This window comes from Chanos chanos, chromosome 6, assembly GCF_902362185.1.
Source record: "Chanos chanos chromosome 6, fChaCha1.1, whole genome shotgun sequence".
NCBI classification, from domain to species: domain Eukaryota; kingdom Metazoa; phylum Chordata; class Actinopteri; order Gonorynchiformes; family Chanidae; genus Chanos; species Chanos chanos.
In genome coordinates, this window is record NC_044500.1 from 39733775 (window position 1) to 39753607 (window position 19833).

The 19833-nt window shown below is 41.6% G+C and overlaps 5 protein-coding genes across 5 annotated transcripts; 2 read left to right on the forward strand and 3 right to left on the reverse strand.

Annotated features, from left to right (window-relative positions):
• Nucleotides 1–1260: 1260 nt before the first annotated feature.
• Nucleotides 1261–8805, reverse strand: nckipsd (NCK interacting protein with SH3 domain). The gene is made up of 13 exons (XM_030777537.1): nucleotides 8528–8805; nucleotides 6774–6886; nucleotides 5943–6153; nucleotides 5712–5787; nucleotides 4947–5494; nucleotides 4679–4849; nucleotides 4461–4547; nucleotides 4099–4237; nucleotides 3895–3975; nucleotides 3651–3779; nucleotides 3335–3427; nucleotides 2988–3160; nucleotides 1261–2590 (listed from the first exon to the last, which is right to left on the reverse strand). The coding sequence occupies exons 1-13, from the start codon at nucleotides 8696–8698 to the stop codon at nucleotides 2366–2368; spliced, it is 2217 nt and encodes a 738-aa protein (XP_030633397.1). The 5' UTR covers nucleotides 8699–8805; the 3' UTR covers nucleotides 1261–2365.
• An 885-nt stretch (nucleotides 8806–9690) lies between these two features.
• On the forward strand, nucleotides 9691–11828 carry ndufaf3 (NADH:ubiquinone oxidoreductase complex assembly factor). Its single transcript, XM_030777576.1, has 5 exons — nucleotides 9691–9803; nucleotides 10186–10381; nucleotides 10790–10856; nucleotides 11115–11215; nucleotides 11365–11828. The coding sequence occupies exons 1-5, from the start codon at nucleotides 9715–9717 to the stop codon at nucleotides 11458–11460; spliced, it is 549 nt and encodes a 182-aa protein (XP_030633436.1). The 5' UTR covers nucleotides 9691–9714; the 3' UTR covers nucleotides 11461–11828.
• A 769-nt stretch (nucleotides 11829–12597) lies between these two features.
• Nucleotides 12598–15926, reverse strand: LOC115815400 (rab GDP dissociation inhibitor beta). Its single transcript, XM_030778357.1, has 11 exons — nucleotides 15861–15926; nucleotides 15231–15338; nucleotides 15037–15133; nucleotides 14813–14947; nucleotides 14510–14708; nucleotides 14264–14395; nucleotides 14067–14166; nucleotides 13765–13936; nucleotides 13446–13590; nucleotides 13130–13184; nucleotides 12598–12741 (listed from the first exon to the last, which is right to left on the reverse strand). Exons 1-11 carry the CDS (start codon nucleotides 15924–15926, stop codon nucleotides 12598–12600), a joined length of 1353 nt encoding a protein of 450 aa, XP_030634217.1.
• Nucleotides 15927–16486: 560 nt separating this feature from the next.
• On the forward strand, nucleotides 16487–18455 carry LOC115815401 (transmembrane protein 43-like). The gene is made up of 5 exons (XM_030778358.1): nucleotides 16487–16659; nucleotides 17263–17412; nucleotides 17569–17703; nucleotides 17933–18027; nucleotides 18398–18455. The coding sequence occupies exons 1-5, from the start codon at nucleotides 16648–16650 to the stop codon at nucleotides 18453–18455; spliced, it is 450 nt and encodes a 149-aa protein (XP_030634218.1). The 5' UTR covers nucleotides 16487–16647.
• A 32-nt stretch (nucleotides 18456–18487) lies between these two features.
• On the reverse strand, nucleotides 18488–19797 carry LOC115815402 (rab GDP dissociation inhibitor alpha-like). The gene is made up of 5 exons (XM_030778359.1): nucleotides 19732–19797; nucleotides 19102–19209; nucleotides 18908–19004; nucleotides 18684–18818; nucleotides 18488–18579 (listed from the first exon to the last, which is right to left on the reverse strand). The coding sequence occupies exons 1-5, from the start codon at nucleotides 19795–19797 to the stop codon at nucleotides 18488–18490; spliced, it is 498 nt and encodes a 165-aa protein (XP_030634219.1).
• Between the last annotated feature and the right edge of the window lie 36 nt (nucleotides 19798–19833).

The window sequence follows — 19833 nt, forward strand, 5'->3', positions numbered from 1 at the left end:
AAAAAAGCGCATAATTTATTTTATATTCACTCAAGTACAGCAGATTTTTCAACGATATACATTTGATAACATGTTTTCACGCTCAAATCCTTTTCCCGGTGGTCGCGATACCGAGATTAGCGCCGCCTAGTGACAGTGAACAAACCATACCTCACATAGTGATACACGTTGTTAGAAAGGCATGAAGTTAAAAGATATAAGAGAAAAGAATTTGACCAGCTGTAAGACTCTCCTCTCGCCCAGTCAAGCTTACTACCGCCATCTCTATCCCACGCAAAAGTTTTTTTTTTATGTTATTCGCAATTATTTCAACAAAAACACTGTGAGGCACATAATAGTGTTTCTTCAAGCTGTCTGGTTTTTTAGAAGTTGTATAAATATCAAGAAAATAGAGTTTAAAAATACATGAAGTTGCCAGCTGAGCTCAATTTCTTACACTTTTTTTAACATACATTTTTAGAACTGTTTCTCATATACACTCAGTGGTACATAAACCTTAGCACCTTGGTTTTATAGTAGGCTATACCATCCTTATGTGTCTGCATTCTGAGATTATCCATACAACTCATATGTGAGTGTGTGATTACTATGTGAGTGTGGGCACATTAAAAGAATCACAAAACTTTAATCCTGAAAAAAATGATAGAGCTGTCAGTGGACAACACTTTGTTAAGGTCTAAAAATAAGAAAGTGGATGAGTCGTGTAAGGAAGGTAACCATGATTGTAAAGTTTAGTGAAGAATTAGCATAGCGGTAAGTGAAACTGCTGGACACATTACTGCTTTCAGTGGAGACTGAGACGTACTGTATCTTGTAAAATAATGCTTAAAAGAACTGTAATTACTTACAACTGAATTCATCCCCTCCTTTCACTGGGAAACTGGCATGAAAAACATTGGTCCTTTGACAGTGTATCCCAGCTGTTATCAAGAATACTACATATGCTGTATTCAATAAATAATTCACTGACAGAGAAAAACCAGACTGAGACAGATAATGATGTTCTTCAGGGTGACTGGCATTTTATTAGTTTTGTAAACTTTATGAAAATACAGTTTGTTACCATTTCCCCTCTGAACACAAACATCTTAAATACACTTTAACTGCGAAAATATACTTTAACAGTGTTATTCGTTAAATTATGGGTAAATGCTAGAAAAAGGGCAAAGTTCCCTAAGTGGTAAACGTAACATAACAATGACACACGACACTTTTACATACACATACACACAATTATGCACAAACACACACACACACGCACACATTTTAACCATTCTGAACCTTCTCTCTGTCTCTCTCACACACACACACCCATACACACACTGGTACACAAACCTGAGCATACCATTTTTATTCTGACCACACCACCTCTATGTGTGTCTGTGTTTTGAAATGATCAATATGGTGCATGTGTGAGTGTGTGACTGTGGTGCAAGTAGGGGTACAATGAACAGAGTCACGGTTTTAATACTGATCCAAAGATAGAGCCATTGGCAGATAACACTTACTTAGTTTAAGTCTCAAAATGGGAAAGTCAGGATAAACACAAAGAGAGAGACAGTTCATGTAATAATGAAGGTAAGCATCAAGGCAGAGTCTGGTAAAGAATGAGTATAGCGTTAAGTAAAACTGCTGGATATATTTATGCTTTCGGGAAAGGAGAGGTAGAGAGTGAGATGTACTGTATCTTGTAAAATGATGCGTAAATGACAAAAAAAAACTCTAAAATGACTGACAACTGTATCCATCCCTTACTTTCATCATGATACTGGCATGAAGAAGATTTGTCCACTTGACGATGTATCACAGCTTTCGTTAAGAACATTGTAGAGTATCATAGATAAAGTTAGTGAGTCGGGACAAACAGGTTTGGTTAATAAGGCTCAGCTTACGGCATATCACAGCTACACATATCATAATATATGGCAGCAACATTTATGCTGTATTCAACCTTTATAGTTGCTAAGTTAATACACTGTCCTGTGCAGTTTCACCAGGCGACAATAAGATGTTAGGAGCAATGGCAACATGCCAGTACAGATGACAAGTAGCTGATTCTGATTAATTATGCATTACAGCGTAACGTCTGAAGCCAGAGCAAGACTATGGCAAACTACAGCTTAATCCCTTTTAAGAGAATACATTGTGATCTGTCGGCTCAAGGAACAGCACGTGTTTCGGGGTTTTGTTCTTTTTAAGCTGCTTTTGTTCTTTTTTTAAGCATGTTGCAGTTATGACCCTCAGTCTGGGGGAATACTTTCTACAGCGTTGCTTTTAAGAGGTCCCTACAGGGAGTTGGATGCCACTGTCTAAGGAGACACACTGCAGACAGAACCATCAGTCTGAGGGAGCATTTCTCTGGAACTCAGTTTTTGATCTCAGTGATCTGAGGGAAATCTTTGTAGATCTCCTGTACTATGAGTCTGTCCATCTGTCTGGCCCTGGCTGAACTGTCTTCCTCTCCGTCATCATCCTCCTCTTTCAGAATCCTCTGTAGCGCCGCCTGCAGGTCAGAGAGACGATGGCGATGCTCCAGGTAATCCGTGGAGCGCATGAGAGCGTGCATGAGGGAGAGATACTCCATTCTTAGCTTGAGAAAAGAAGACATGTCAGGAAGAAATTTTAAGGGACGAGGCAAACTGTACAGCTGCAGTACGATGAGTATCTATTATTCTATTACCTTAAACATTTTGTACTGCTGACATTAAAGATCAAACATATTAATTAAGAAGAAATAATGATCAGCAGATGATCATAAATTAGAGGAAAAAAAAAACAGTTGTGCTACCACAGAGATATATGTCTCCGTACAGTTTGCAGGGCAAACTTTGTGAAATAAAATGTTATTTTGATAGTTTTCTAACTGGTCATAGAGTTCCCCTAACAAACATACATCCAAACACCATTGATAGAGCGTCTACAACCCCGTATGCCATTAGTGTTGAGAAATATAGTCTGGCACCATGGTATTTATGTTTCCACCATACCTTATCGCCTGGGGAAAGGTCTGAAATCTGCCGTACCGCGATATCAATCATTACCATCATGTCAGTTCGGTAAAAAATATTTGCAGTGTCTTTGCTGGCAAAAACATCCTGTAGGAACTTCAGAACAGACTGCGGAGGAGCGGGGTCATGCTTAAAAAGACACACCGGATCGTCTGGAGTTGGAGGAAAAGAAAAAAAAGAATATTGTTTCATTGTACTGCAGCATAAATAAACACACTGTCAAATGACAACCTGAAGGACACCTCTGTGAAATTGTGTCACAGTACAACCCGGTTAAATATCATTAAGCACGATGCGGATGCGCGTATGAGAGATAAGGTACTCGCCTCCTCTATTCAGAAGCAGCAGTATTTTCTCTGAGAGGATCTTCACATTGTGCCTCTTTATTAAAGTCTGCATAACCATGTTATTCTCAGGTGCTGCAAAAGAAACAAAGTCGCCAACCACATAAAAGAAAAAGAGAACTGAGCAAAGCAAAGCCAGGCTTACAACAACATCTAAAATTAGACTGTGTCAGCTACATGTCAGAACTAGTCCACAGAATCCAAAGGAAGGGAAGAAAGAGAGATGACTGAAATGGTAATTGCACAGGCCTTGTCTGAGTGCCTTTGTCTCTCGCTCCTCCAGTTCTGCTTCACCTACCTGTGAGATGGAGGTTGAAAGCAAGGACTAGATTCACAAAGAGATCTGGCAGCTGCTCGGTGGGATCTGAGGGAAGACCGTCCTCGATGACGTCCAAAATGAACTGCACAAATCCGCTATTTAAGTGCTCTGCGAATATAAAAGCGTCAAGAGAACAAACGGACTGATACTTAGCGCCAGCGTAAGTCATGCGGTCAAGTTCATTTAACCACAGCCCAACGTAACTTGTGGTCTATTCTCATACCGTAATGATGATAGGGCACTTGTTCTCCCATTGAGAAGATCATGGTCAGCACTAACGCAGTGTAACACATCTTCTGGTGCTCTGAGGGAGAAAAACAGGCAGATGAAATTGAAGATTAGACTAACGAAACTAAGAGAGATCAGCAGGATGTGAGCAGGATGTGAGCAGGATGAGCGGTTGCGTGATGCTTTGTGAGTTTCGGACCCTGAGTGTCTGTCTGCAGGTCTCTGGCCAGCTCCATGGTCAAAACTGAGTTAAGGAGTGTGGAGATGAGGGCAGCGTCCAGACCACACATCGCCCCAAAAACCTTGAGGAGCAGAAGCCGTAGAGAAACCCGATGTTCCTGCACAATAACACGTTTAAAGCCCGATCACTGTATGCGGTAATAAATGAAAAACATGGTCATTGCACAGTATGGTTGCTTTGTGCATGTTGTTAAGCAACACCAACATCTTGGTCTTCTTTAGTACAGACATATTAAGAAGTGCTTTATGAAGCAGTTTCGAGTGAATAGTGCAGAATCACATTAAAAACACGAGTAATGAGGTTTGTTGCCCTGTGCTTACCATCTGGTAGTAGGAGACAAGTGACAGCACAGGTTCGAAATCATTAACCCTGCACATTCGCTTACAGACCTCAGGATCTGCATCCGTCTAGAAAACACACACACAAACACACACACACACACACACACACATAGTTGTTGCCAGTTCCTGAAGCCTAATGAACACTAAAAATAAGAATCTGAAAAAAAAATAGAGAGCGAGCTAATGCTGTTTCTCACCAGAATCTGCAGTAACTCTTCGAGATAACAAGCTATGAGCGCATGGTCTTCATACAATGCCCAGCTGCGCTGCTGAGCATCCTCTCTGTGACGTGCCAGGTCTGCAAAGATCACCTCCAGACGCTGTTCGTCGTGACACACCTGACCTCGTGGCAACCCTGCACTCAGATCCTGGTTGTGAAGATAAAGAGTAAAAATGTTTTCAGTACGATACCTTTGTGACATGTTGCACATAATAATCCAATTTTCTGCACTGTTACATACAGACCTTGCTCTCCACTAACGAGAGGAGAACCTGCTCAAGAGCAGATGCTGCTTGGGGCAAAGTAGTCTGAAGGTGGCCAACGACTATTCCCACGGCGACACGAGACAGCTCGTAGCTGAGGCCCGTGTTTTTTCGAACCAGCTCGATCAGCTCTGCTCCTGTTGTCATGGGAACAGGTTCCGAATGGGTGGGACTTCCAGGGGGACTGGCACAAACTGGGGGCGGGGCTGAGGGCCATTCGGTCTTCGAGTGGTCCTCAGGAGTAGGCTGTGACGTGACTGGTGGAGGAGGCGGTGGCGCTGGACCCTTTTTCTGAGGTTGCTGGGGGGAAGGCTCAGAATCCAAGCTGTCATAAGGAGGAGGATGAGGTGGAGCTTTGGCTCTGCTTGGCACAGGGGGTGGCGTGCTGGCCACACTTGGCAAACTAACATCAGAGGAAACAGAGCCAGAATCCAGGGAAGTGGAGCTGATCGATGGTGTGACTCCTGCAGCAGTAACTGGTGCAGAACTAGTGGAAGCGGAAGAGACTCGCGGGGGTATATCTTGTTCGGCTGAAAGAGAGCATGTGAGATTTAAGCACAGACAGAGGACAAGAAAGAAACACAGCATTTCAAGTGCTTGAAAGGTTGAGTGTGTGCGTGTGAAGAGTTTGAAAGCACCGGGTACCAAGAGGCCATACTTAATCTGACTAAGCTTTAAGTGGAGTTATGAAGCGTGAGCAAACAAACTGTGTGGGCTAAGAGCAGCGCGCAAGAGGAGCATACGCACCAGGGCGTCGGCTCTCCCTGCGTTTTTCTGGAGGGGGCGGGGTTATAGGTGCTGCACGACGGGGCTGCGGAGGTACCTGTGGGAAAGGAGCTCACTGGTCAGCATGAACAGACAGAAAGGCAAACAAAGCAAGCGTGACAATCAGCAGCAACCAGAGCCATTGAAAAAGTGCGGTGCAAGGGAAACTGCGATATACAAAAGAGTGCAGGAATGTATACGTATTTAAGGCACCTGATAGAGACCCCGCTCTCCCTGCATACTGTCAGGGCTCTCTGACACCGGCTCACTGCTCTGTCGTCCATAGACGCGACTAAGTCCGTTGGGTGGCTGTGGGGTGTGGCTAAGTGACAGTTCGCTGGCAGAGGAGGGAAGACCCTGTTTGTTTTTGGAGATGGTCGGGCTCCTGCGAGCGAGAGTCTCCTTCCTGTGATGTATCAGTTTCCTGGATCACACACACAGACACGGGAAATAAAGCGCTGCATAGACACGGGCTACGTTCTCCAAAAGAGCTATTGTATTAAAAAAACAACAAAAAAAACACACACAATTCCTGCCACATGTGGTGTTTCCACATGATGCAACATTCTGAAACATATTATTTTATTTTTGAAATATACAACTGATATGGTTCAGCCTGAAAAAGCAGAACACATATACAGACAATCACAACACAGAAATCATCGTTGCCTAAACACAGCAACAGCAAAGCAAAGAGATCATGCAAAGTGAAACAAATCCTCATCTAATATGACTGGCTGGCTCTCTTTGGGCTTAACCTAATTCCAACTATGTTAATTAATTTGAAATCTTATGTAATACAGTGCAAACTAAGCCATCCTCCACTAATTGTTTCATGAGCTATCACTTGGCTGTTGGTTACTATTCCATCATTAAAATATCAGCAAGTTGCTTCAGGACAAATAAGTCTTTTAATATTTAGTATTCGGACTCCTTAAGTCAGCTAAAAAGTGCATTATTATCATATTAGAGCTCACAGGGACAAGTGTATGCATATTACTCATATATATGTTATTTATGTGAGATTTAATATTTTAAACTTACTGGAGGACATCCCTCTGTTCAAGATTATATTTGCCTCCATTTTTCATGGCCACATTGTGGATTCCCTCAATAGCCCGATCAATCGACTGCAGCACCTCATCATGCTCTGGCGCCTGAGATGGGAGACGGAGGGAGGGATATAGAAGGGGGGAGAGAGAGAGAGAGAGAGAGAGAGAGAGAGACTTTAAGCAAGTGTGTCCCTTAAATTACATAGATGACAACAAAATCTATTAAATTAAGCTGAGATTTGGGACAGTTACCTAACTACCATCAGGTATCAGACATTCAGCTTTAGCCGCAAAATTACACGACTTTTAAAACTGAATTATACACAAGGACAGTGGACTGCCAATGTATTTGTAGCATTCATCTGCTTATCATAGTTGCACAGACAGGTGCGCGCGTACACACATACACATTAAAGGTGCTAGAGTACATCAGAGTGTGAGAGAGTAAAATATTCCACCAAAACCTATGAGGTGGCACAAGGCTTCCTATGATTAAATTGTTGTTATCCTAAGAAAATGGCCTAAATGACAGTGTTTGCTTTAACTGAGTCCATTAAATATACAAATGTAACTCACGTTTTTGCAAAGAAGGAGGGTTGCATTAATAACATCTGCTTAATTCACTGCTTAAGTCAATTAGTCTCAACTCAAATTTATGTTTAGTTGTTGCAGTGTGGAACATATTCTATTAATTTCTGTCAGAAATTGCATGCCTCTGTTCTCATGAGAGCATTAACAAAGCGTATGCTCAATTGATTGTGAAATGAATGTACTGGAATTTTACAGGTCTTCACCTAAAACTCATAAGGGCTCTAATGTGTATATGTGTCTTTATGTCTGTGTTGCATTTGTGTACATAACCTATAACAAGTAGTATATGAAACTGTGTACATATGAAGTTGACTGCTCAATAAGCACCACGTTACATTGAAAAAACGCTAGATTTCAATCAAAATGTGTCCTGGAGAAGCAGAGTTAGGCTTGTCTGTTGCAACATTGTCAAGTGCTCAAAATTTTTTGTTTTGTGACATGGAAAAATATCATGTGAAAGGTCAACATCACAGTCCATCATCAGAGTACTCACAAAAGACTAGAGTTTGTTTCATATTTCTGGTAGTGTATCTGCACATGCCTCCAAGCAAAAACAAAAAAAAAGCCCAAAAATCATATGAATACTTTCGTCGAATAAACACCTGATCTGATCTATGCTGCACAACTGTTTGCGAACGCTTTTATATTACTTGATTGGAATCCCATTTTCCTTCCCGTCATGGGATCTGTGATGCGTATGACTCACCAGATGCGTCGCTGCATGCTGACTGGCTGATTTCACATTGCCTCCCTCAAGGGCTGAAGCCAGCTGGCTAAGCGTTTAATGGTGTGCCAAATTATTTAAATAATTTATAGATTCGAGCATGTTTCCTCTGAATGTTATATTCCATGTGCTTGTGTGGGATATGAATAGCACAGAATCCTCTTTTTTTTTTTTTTTAAATATGCACACTTGGTGGTGCGTACAAATATCATCCTGATTCCTGGTACATTATCCACTCTGTCAGAATACTTCAAATGCTGAGTTTGGCCTGTAAAAACTAGAGACTATATGCATCTGCCAATGGGTGGATCGAAGTAACGATTGAATACTAATGGAAAGCAGCTGACTTTGCTCAATGTTAGCGACATGGCAACTCAAGGCTTGACTTACCGATAGCCTCTGCGTAGAAAGTGAGAGTCCTTTTCGCTTACCTGAATTTTTTCGATATAGGAAGCGGGTATGTAGCCGGTTTCTCCAGAACTGCAGCGAGATCCAAGCCACCAATGTTTATTGCTTCGTTCCAGGATCAGAAAGCTTTCCCCGGCCGCGAAATGAAGGGAGTTGGGCTCCGTTGATTTGAAGGCATATAGAGACCGATACATTTTGACTCAGGCGGTTGCTTATTTCTATGCAAGCCAAAAACTTCTGCCTTTCAAAAAACCTACTGAAGTTATTGACCGCTTATTCCCTTATTAGAACAAATCTAGAATTGATGGTAAATATTTTCTTGCCCCCGAAAACACGGGACAGTCAGTAACTTACTCCTTCTGTCCCTGATCTGTAAACACAGTGGGGGGCGCGCACGCAGTGTAACACACACGGGCACGCCCCTTCGGTATTTAGGCTTAGTAATCAAGCTCAGAAATAAATATATATTTTTTCTGTTCACTTTGGTGCGGTATTCAAGTGTGGACATGTCTCATGGTCAGTTTTTCTTGAATGCTGAGTTTAAGGGGGAAGGTGCCCAAATCTACCCAGAAATAACTTACTACACAAATGATGGTTCCAGAAACTTTTATCTCGACAATATTTTGAACATTACGTGAGAATATATTAATGTCAATAAAGACAGAGATGAGGAACTGCCTGTAACTGTCCAGTTGACAGCTTGACCTGGTCAAGTTGGCGATCATCTTAAATTTACAGCAAAATTTACTCGTATGGTCATCCACCTGCTTGAAATAGCAAGACTTCTACTGAAAAGGCCCAACCAACCGCTTGCTCCATCTCAACCTGAGGACCTAAAGGACCTTCATTTCTAAGTATTTCAACTTTATAATGCCACAAGTAATTCAATGTTTCTGAAAGACACATACCACCCTAAACAAAGAAGCAATAATTTACTGAAATGATTAATCAACAGTTGCTGGGAAATACGCATGGCAGTAATGGAAATAGGATGGACAACGCTTGCACACTATATTATGATCTTAAATTCAGTACTAACCGTACAAAAGCACTTTCATAACTACTGTACTTGGTCGCTGGGGAGAACGCTGACCTGAATACTTTTATTTTGATAGCAGGTTAAGACTACAACCGGCGAAGCACTTACTCTTCCGGTTGTCTTTGCTCTGTCAATGTGCTGCTTGCACAATACCCGTTGTTGCTGACCGACATGGCTGTACAGACGTATGCTAAATTACTATTAAGAGGATCTCTTCATAGCCTGCGACTTGGTTCCAGATTATCCCCGGCTTTCACAAGGTATGTAAACCCCAATAATGATGGCAGTCTGATGTCAAAGTGTTGATGATTTTCCTGTCGATGGGGGTGACCTCTGTTGGACACCCTTATGAAATCAGTTAGCTACCAAATTTTTAAAGAGAGCGCTCCAATGTGTGAAAGGGTGGAATTATTACAAGCAGACATATGTAGGTTTTTTTGTTCTTCAGATGCATACGTCATTGCCCCATGTAGATCTGAAGACATTATTAGTATTAGCTCGGGTTCTGAGAGACATCCACCTCTGTATTTCCTCTGCTTATTGTCCCTGCTATGATAAAAATCGCTGTTGAACGTTATATTTGTAATTAGCATACACTGTTATTAAGTTATGATGTAAAAACTCTAATTTCCCCTGCCCTAGTCCCTTCTTGGCACGCAGTCACAGACTTGGACCGGAGGATGATGAGTTGTATCAGCGAACCACTGTATCCGTGATGCAAAAAGATCCTGGCAGCGGGGCGATCATTCATAGCTACAGTCCACGAGGCTTCAACATTGACGGGAATCGTGTGTTTGGGCCGTGTGCCGTATTGCCCCCAGCTATCCTGCAATGGAATGTGAGATTCGAGAACCTGGACCCTCGCTTTGCAACCTTAGAAGAGAAAATCATACTTTTCACTCTGCGTTGGGGCCTCAAAAAAGGCCCAGTTACTGTGAAAGTCTCATTTGTAAAATCTTATCCAAACCCAGCTGGTTAAAGCCATATTTACTTTAACCTTCAACCTGTTTGGAGAGCATTACTTCAGTAATAAATCATGAAATGAAAAAAGACACTACATTAATGTCGCTGAAAACATGTACCATACCAAAACATTCGCAAACTTTAACTTTCGCTCTGATTAGAAGTACCTTAGAGGCTTGTGATATGTGTAGTCAGGTGTGCCTAATTGTCTGGGTAAACAGTAACATAATGATGTGAACTGCTTTGACCACTTCCTGAGTTCATGGTCTGTTTTCCACTGTAGGTTGGTAGTTATGAGGACATCACAGTAGAGAGCCTTGCTCTGTTTTACATGGTAGAGCCTCGTATCGGTAAGATACCCTCATGAATGTTTTGTTAGACACATTCACACGTGGTATACAGATGTTTTTTCTTACTAATGGTTTAAATGATTCTCTGGCTCGCCCAAGCTAGATTTAAGGTTAAAAAGTGACCAGTGCTGAACATATATTTATCTCAAGTACTTATGTGTATTAATTAATTAATGCCATTAGCATGTCAGGAGTTGATATTATAATATAAAATGAAGTGTTCCCCTTCTCATGTGTGTCATGCGTCCGTCTGTACAGAGGTCCTGGTTCTGGGCACAGGTGGACGGGTGGAGAGGATCGACCCCAATGTTCTTTCTTTTCTCAAAAAGAAGGGTATCGCAGTGGAAGTACAGGATACGGTAAGGACACCACTGTTTTGACTCTGTCATCAATTTGGCCAGTTGCAGCATCATCACATTGGCTCTTCTCCCTAACTGACTTATTGTGTGTCATTGTTTTGCTGCTTTCTGACTGTCTGTGCCCTATGTGTTCTGTTCTCTTTCCACAGCCCAATGCATGTGCAACTTTTAACTTCTTGTCCAGCGAGCGGCGAATAGCTGCAGCTGCTTTAATACCTCCCCCACTCATCTCAAATGTGGAGTAGTGCCATTCTGCAGAAAAGAATGGATGATGCCGAAATATGACTGTCCCAGACTGGACTGGCTGTAAAAGAAAGAGGACAAACTTTTTTCTTTTCTGCCTGTTAAATGAGAGGCTGTGCTCTCCCTCCTGCAGACAGACGAGAACTGTTAACAGAGTTTTGGTCAGACATGTGGTTCATCTGCTGTGTTAAGAAGAATTGATCTTAAACCCGTCCTTCTCTCTGTATGTGAATGTAAAATGTATGTCTGTCAGTGAAGGAGAGATCCAGGGTGAATGGAAAAGATGGAACACTCTTGGATTGTGTGTGTGGGGGTGGTAAAGGAATAAAGCGTGTGTATAAAAGCGAATTCGTATTTATTTGAACTGACAGTATTGTGTTGAATTTATAAAATACCACTCTATGATACAATAAATTTTTTTTTAAAATCAGTTTTTCAAGTGTCAGTTTATTCCTTTGGTCTTGTGAAATCAAATATTCACTACATCTCTTTTGTTCTGAAATACACAGTCTATTCAGTTCTTAATATCTTCACTCAGTATCTTCACTCACATACTGAGATACTCCAGTATAAAAGATTCTGTGCATGTATAGAGAAATTGTAATGAACTGTCTAGGTCTCACTGTATATGTGGGTATAATCTCCCTGTCAAGGTGGTGCCCTTAATTCAGATAAGTAAGCCTGATTAATCTGTTTTTCTGTCTACCAGTCTGTCCACCTCCCCCTCCTTCCCCATCTTTCTGAATCCCTCCAGGCAGACAGACGTCTTTCCCTCTCCCTCCCTCTCAGACTTCATTACACATTCATGTAATGCTGGTGGTTCCCTCAGTCTGCCCTCTGCAAAGATAAGCTGTAGGATAAGGGTAGCCCTTAATTCCCCTACATGGTATCCCAGCGATTATAAGACATGATGCCAATCATTTTCACTGACGTCGTATGCAGCCCATGAGCCGTGAAGGGGTTTATTAGAACAGTTTACAATACCAGTCAAAAGTGTTCAATTCAGGTTACATCTCACTTAACAAAAAAGCCAGACAAACTCAGTGATCAAATTAAGTAGTAGAACAGTAAAGTAAAGCACAGTACATATCAAGTAGTCATTCGTGGCCAGTTGTGAGGTTCTTGGATGTTTTGTGAGTCTAGTCATCGCAGACATCGCACTGATCCCTGCGTGGGTCTGCAAAAGTAAATTCAGACCCTGTAATGCGTCGAAACATATCCATGAGGTCCTCAGACTCAGTCTCGAAATGCGTTGTTGCATCATAGGAACGAGAGATGAAGATCTACGGAGGACGGACAGAAGCAGATTGGTTTGGAGATAAGTTGTTTTTTAAAACACGCATTAAAACAAGTCGAGTCATTTTTATATATAAACATAAAGTGTAGCTCGGTAGATGCGTAATATGATACAGATCTATTAGTATGTGGTTCAGCAGTCTCTTGTGTGGAGTTTCTGACGCAGCTCTAGCCCATGTCTTGACCAGTGACAGATACAGTGCCATGCCCACTTTCAAATTCATTGTTGCCATGGTAATGGTAATGCCACTGATAATGTCAGGCCACAGTAAAGGCCTGCTAACATCAGGCCACAGTAAATGCCTTCAGCTTTCACAGTTTGCTCGCTTGTTTCTGGGCAAATTCTTTATGCAGGGAGTTCCCACTGAGCATTACCTGACTCCTTCTGCCGTCCTCCATGGGAGCCATTACATCGCTGATAGAGACAAATCTGTGGATCAAACGTACGGGGTGCTTGTTTCAAACGACCAAAATTACATTGCTTCACACTCTTACATCACAATTAAGTGAAAGGACACATAGATTTTCCCCACCTCTGAAATTTCAAATAAACTAACCAAATAATCCACCAGATAAAATAACAACGATGGCGGAACCTGTGTGACTGAGTTCTGTGTTTGATAAAATCATCTCTGATAAGGGTGAAGTGAAATTCTGCAAACCAAGGATTTATCTTTGTTGTTGGTCTTACTTCTGCATGATGGGTTCCAGCAGAGCCAGTCCAGGTTGAACCTCTTTCTCTGGATTACTGGTTTCCACATTTGTGCTCACTGTGGCAACATATTTGCCCTCTGCTGCTACATTATGAGAGTAGGAGACCATGCAGATATATATATCTGTAGAAAATGGACAGAAATTCAGGTAATAAGGTTATTGTATCATTTTATCAGCCGTTGTGATTGGAACTACTTATTTACAAATTTTAAGAAAATGATTTTCTAAATTGGTTTCTTTATTTTTTACTTTTTTGATGAGCACCATGATGGATTACCAAAGCCCAGAAGTCCTACCTGACTTTCGGTGGAGGTGGGCCTGAGGTATGATGATCTGACATGAGTTTGCATCATGAGTGTGTTTGATGGGATGGTTCAGTAGGCAGATGACCCGTATAACGCGGCCCACTTTCTTCACCCGATTGGGCGCGTAACTGGGGGCACAAATCAGCTGCTTACACCTGTAAACCTGGTTGGAACAAGACAGGACATGGGTCAACATAGATCAACAAAGCAGTAAATGCTCTGGAACAGAAGACCAATGAGAAACCTCCCCCACTTTCTTCAGCCATTTACTGCAGCCTGTCCATCACCCTCACCTCTCCTTGTGCTTTTACAGCCGCCACTTTGCCATTTTCCATGACGATGTCCTCCACTGTTTTGTTTAACATGTACGTTCCTCCATACTCTGCACTTAGCCTTAGAGCAAAGAGAGTTTGGGATTTTCAGACACATAAGAAAGTGGTTGTGTGTACAGTATGTACTAGACACTAAAGGTTTTATCTTTATGTTTCACCTTGCAAAGCCTTGTGGAAGTTCTCCCAAGCCATAAAGCGGGTAGAGATAGGGACTTTGGTTGTAGCGAGACAGAGAATCAGAGTACATTTTGATCTTTTTGATAGTCCGGAGACATGGCTGGTCCAGGTAACTGGATAAGAACAGAGAAGAGAAACACAGAAAATGAAAGACATGACGATGCTATACTGGGTGTACCGGTATTCTGTACTTGGTATGTAATGCTTAATTCGTGATGTACACTAACTTATCGTCAGTGTGTAGAGCCAGAGTGTGGCCTATGAACTCAATAACGTCAGAGCCCAGGTCAAAGTGTTTGAACACGTCTCTCATGGTGGTTCTCTTTGGATCAACATCCTGGTAGGTCCGAGGGTCGTTCTCCTCAAAGTTCAGAATGAACAGCAATAGCTTCCGGAATCTTCGTTTATCAAACATTCCCATTAAATCTAAAGCCAATACACCATACATGTCATATGACTCTTTTCTCCTAATCTGTGTTGTTTGTATATTTATAATGAGTGACTAAGTTTGACTGGCATTAATGTGTTACCTGATGCCACGGCATCGGCATCAGTGCATGGGACTTTGTGAATCTTGCCAGCCCTGTATACATAGCTTCCCTCAACCACTTTAAAGTCCATGTATCTGGTCACCTCTGTGTACAGCAGCATTCTAACCAAATCTCCTGCAGAAAAAGTGAACACAGTTGGTACAGTTGGACTATCAAACGCAGACACAGTTTCACTAATATGGAAAGACACAGTTTGTACTCACCGTCAGCCAAAAGAAATTTAGGGATGAGATCCACATTCCAGTCTTTCCCCCTTCCCATTGACTTGGGGGGGCCGGAGACATGGAACCTCTTATACAGCTATCAGAGGGAAATTACAGGTTAACACACAATAATAAACTAACTTTGAAATTTCATACACAGAGAACGTATTTGTGCAATCAAAAAAGGGACAGACCTCCTCCAAGGGAGAGATGGAGGCGCTCTCTCCGCCATAATAAGGATTAGAGTCTATGTGCAGAACTCTCTTTCCACTGACCGACATTATGCCTGAAAGAATGCATTCCTGGACAAAAAAAGGGGCGCAATTTTATGGAAACACATTTTAAACAATGTCCATCTGTTGTTTGTTATGGGAATGTTTTAAGTATCTATCAGCAGATTGTGGCTAATCTCTGGGAATGCCTGCTGAAGGTGTACAAACCTTACACAACAGTTTTTGAAATGATGATTTTGGAAGTAATCATGAGGCAAATTTAAAAAAGTCAATAAAAATTCCAGTGCTACTTATAAGACATCTAGCAGGAAATAGGTCTTAAATCCAGATTTTCCTTTTACATCATCATTGCAGCAACGGCGTTGCATTTTGTCTGAAAGAATCTCCAACTTTAGTCATAACTTGTACCTTAAAAGACTTATAATTAAAATGAACCCTCAGTTTCATTATATAATGACTTCATGGCTATCCTGTGTTGAACAGTTGGACAAATGATCTCTTTTGGTGCATCGGAAGTTCTCACTGGAGCTCGATGTCTTGACTGTGTCTAATCAGTGGAGTGTAAATTAAAGGAAGAGAGTTTTTTCTTACCTTGAGGCCAGTTCCAAGCACAATTACATCATACTCCTGCGCTGCTCCTGAGCCTTGGGCTGCCATGACTTCAGGGTCCAACTGGGGAAAACAGCAGTGTCTGCTTCCACAGTCAAGGAGCAGATTGCTTCCTCTCCCCGATCCAGGTGTGTGTCTGTCTCTATATGAGTCAATTTCTCCATCTATATCCCCCAACCCCCCACTAATCCTCTCAGACACTGATGACAGAGATGACAGAATGTAAGATACTGAAGATTACTGTCAGAGCACTCTGTTAAACACTCTCTCTCTCTCTCTCTCTCTCTCTCTCTCTCTTTCTTTCATTCTCTCTCTCTCTCTCTCTCTCTCTCTCTCCATCAATTAAACACATATCTTGTTTCCATAAAGATCTCTGCTTATGTAGATGTGACTGGGAAACTGGAAAATGTTCAGTTATAATAATAATTCCGTACTGCCCAGTAACTGCTGTGATTCGTATTAGTGAATAACAGATACATAGTACATGAAGTACAGTGTTAAGTATTGTGTGACTACATTTCCCTGCATCCTCCGTGTTGAGGAATGCCCTTTCGTTTAACGAGTCACGAAAGGCGTCGAAATTCAACTGTAGTTGTGGTCCTGTAAAGTGTTCCCTGTGTTGCTGTTTTGGCTGCATTACTTTGAAGTATAGGTTACCCAGTTGCATTGGTTCGACGTTTTAAGGTGGGCCATCGGTTTGACTCGGTGCACCTAAAAGTTCTTCGAAAACTTAGCTAGCTAACACTCGGGCGTGGAACGAGACACGACTATGTCGGTACCAGTAAGTTGCTTACTAAGCCTACTTTTAATGTTCTGTGACGTTATATTAATTGCATACTGAATAAATCGTGTCATGTTTTGTTGATTTTAATAACAGGCTAAGTTATAAGTTAATATGTGTACACTTCAGCTGAACGTATTGGAAATACTTAAGTAGGGGCAGTGACTCAAGGAAGAGCAATGACAATTTGCGTTTCACACTTAGAACTGTAGATGTGTAAAAAAAAAAAAAAAAAAAAGGAAATACCGATGAAATACTGAAATAAATGCGGAAATAAGAGTTGCTTTCGTATGTGCAAACAAACCTAAAGTTGGTAGAATATACCTATGATTTAAGGGCATGCATACTTGTAAAATACATTCCTGTGTGTCCAGACAAATATATTAGAAACTTTGTCATCAGAATGACAATGTACGCGTACAGTCTACAGTCCAATGGGCATTCACTTTGCCTTGAGACGCTGATGAAAGATCAGTGTTGCTTCAAGAAATATTTACACGACTGTAGTCAAACGCTGCTTGAGTTGGGTATTTATTGTTCTTTCCCTTTAGTAGTGAGTTGGTGTCTGCTGGATCATATCATCACTAACCAATGTAATGTCAGTTCTCAGGCACAGAACATGCGAACCAGCATTCACGTGTGAGCAGTCATAAAAAGCCTGGCTTCCTCGAACGATTAAGCGAGACTGCAGGAGGGATGGTCGTTGGAATTGCTGTGTTTGCTTTCTCCTTTTATGTACTCTTTACGAATGAGGTAAGATATATAGCCAGTCTGTGTTTATTCTGTATGTTTTTCATTTCTACTGATGTCTTTTTTATATATGAGTACAGACTGAAATCAGTAGATGCGTACTGTATATGACGTACTGTATAACTGGCTATACTGAATGGTGAATATTAATTATTATAGGGCAGGGCAATACGCACAGCAGCTTCCCTGGATGAAGGCCTCTCTCAGGTGGTATCCGTGCACCCATCTTCAGGTGTTGACTTCCAGAACAACGGCCGTCTGATTCATATATCCGGACCTCTGCGCACCTCCCAGGTATGGAACCAATACATTAATGCAATTGTATATTGATATATCTTAATACAATTACTCCATGAATTTTAAAACTCCCCCTAGAGGACAGCTGTTAATTTCCTGCAGATGGTGTTTCTTATAATCAGTATATATCTCGCTCTTGATGCTTTGTGTGTTTTGATTGTCAGCCTGCGAGGAAGCAGCAGCATATAATGAACTGCCTTTTTCTGCCTTGTCCTCTAATTTCCAGCCTATTTATGACCCGAACTACAACATAGCAGTGCAGGCAGTCAAGCTGAGGAGAGAGGTGGAGATGTACCAGTGGGTGGAACATCAAGAGAGCAGGTTGGTATCTTCTTTCTGTTCCTTCACAGTAGGATGACTGTGTTTGCTTGACATTCAAGATGTACTGTAAGTGGGCGCAGGTACAGCAGGTTTGGGGGTCTGAACAAATCATGTACACTGTGTTAACTGTCAGCAGTTTGTTACAGTGCTTTTCATTTGAATGTGTGTTTCAGTGTAAAGTGTCTACCTCATGTACAGCCCCAAACTTGCAAAGAGTAATCTGTTGTTCAAGGTGATTGCTTCCAGTAGCCATTCAATAATGGAGCCTCTACAGCCAGACCAAATGTGAACAGCAAACAACTAAACCTGGCAAAGTAGAATCACCTAGCATATCCACACATAATGTGCCTTTTGTACTCATTGTGAACAGGGACTATGAAGAGAACGGAGAAACTAAGACTGAGACCACATATACATACAGTGAGTAATCTTTTACTGAATTATGGAGTAGTGAGGTGTCTTACAATATGGTCCGAGGGTCGTTCTCCTCAAAGTTCAGAATGAACAGCAATAGCTTCCGGAATCTTCGTTTATCAAACATTCCCATTAAATCTAAAGCCAATACACCATACATGTCATATGACTCTTTTCTCCTAATCTGTGTTGTTTGTATATTTATAATGAGTGACTAAGTTTGACTGGCATTAATGTGTTACCTGATGCCACGGCATCGGCATCAGTGCATGGGACTTTGTGAATCTTGCCAGCCCTGTATACATAGCTTCCCTCAACCACTTTAAAGTCCATGTATCTGGTCACCTCTGTGTACAGCAGCATTCTAACCAAATCTCCTGCAGAAAAAGTGAACACAGTTGGTACAGTTGGACTATCAAACGCAGACACAGTTTCACTAATATGGAAAGACACAGTTTGTACTCACCGTCAGCCAAAAGAAATTTAGGGATGAGATCCACATTCCAGTCTTTCCCCCTTCCCATTGACTTGGGGGGGCCGGAGACATGGAACCTCTTATACAGCTATCAGAGGGAAATTACAGGTTAACACACAATAATAAACTAACTTTGAAATTTCATACACAGAGAACGTATTTGTGCAATCAAAAAAGGGACAGACCTCCTCCAAGGGAGAGATGGAGGCGCTCTCTCCGCCATAATAAGGATTAGAGTCTATGTGCAGAACTCTCTTTCCACTGACCGACATTATGCCTGAAAGAATGCATTCCTGGACAAAAAAAGGGGCGCAATTTTATGGAAACACATTTTAAACAATGTCCATCTGTTGTTTGTTATGGGAATGTTTTAAGTATCTATCAGCAGATTGTGGCTAATCTCTGGGAATGCCTGCTGAAGGTGTACAAACCTTACACAACAGTTTTTGAAATGATGATTTTGGAAGTAATCATGAGGCAAATTTAAAAAAGTCAATAAAAATTCCAGTGCTACTTATAAGACATCTAGCAGGAAATAGGTCTTAAATCCAGATTTTCCTTTTACATCATCATTGCAGCAACGGCGTTGCATTTTGTCTGAAAGAATCTCCAACTTTAGTCATAACTTGTACCTTAAAAGACTTATAATTAAAATGAACCCTCAGTTTCATTATATAATGACTTCATGGCTATCCTGTGTTGAACAGTTGGACAAATGATCTCTTTTGGTGCATCGGAAGTTCTCACTGGAGCTCGATGTCTTGACTGTGTCTAATCAGTGGAGTGTAAATTAAAGGAAGAGAGTTTTTTCTTACCTTGAGGCCAGTTCCAAGCACAATTACATCATACTCCTGCGCTGCTCCTGAGCCTTGGGCTGCCATGACTTCAGGGTCCAACTGGGGAAAACAGCAGTGTCT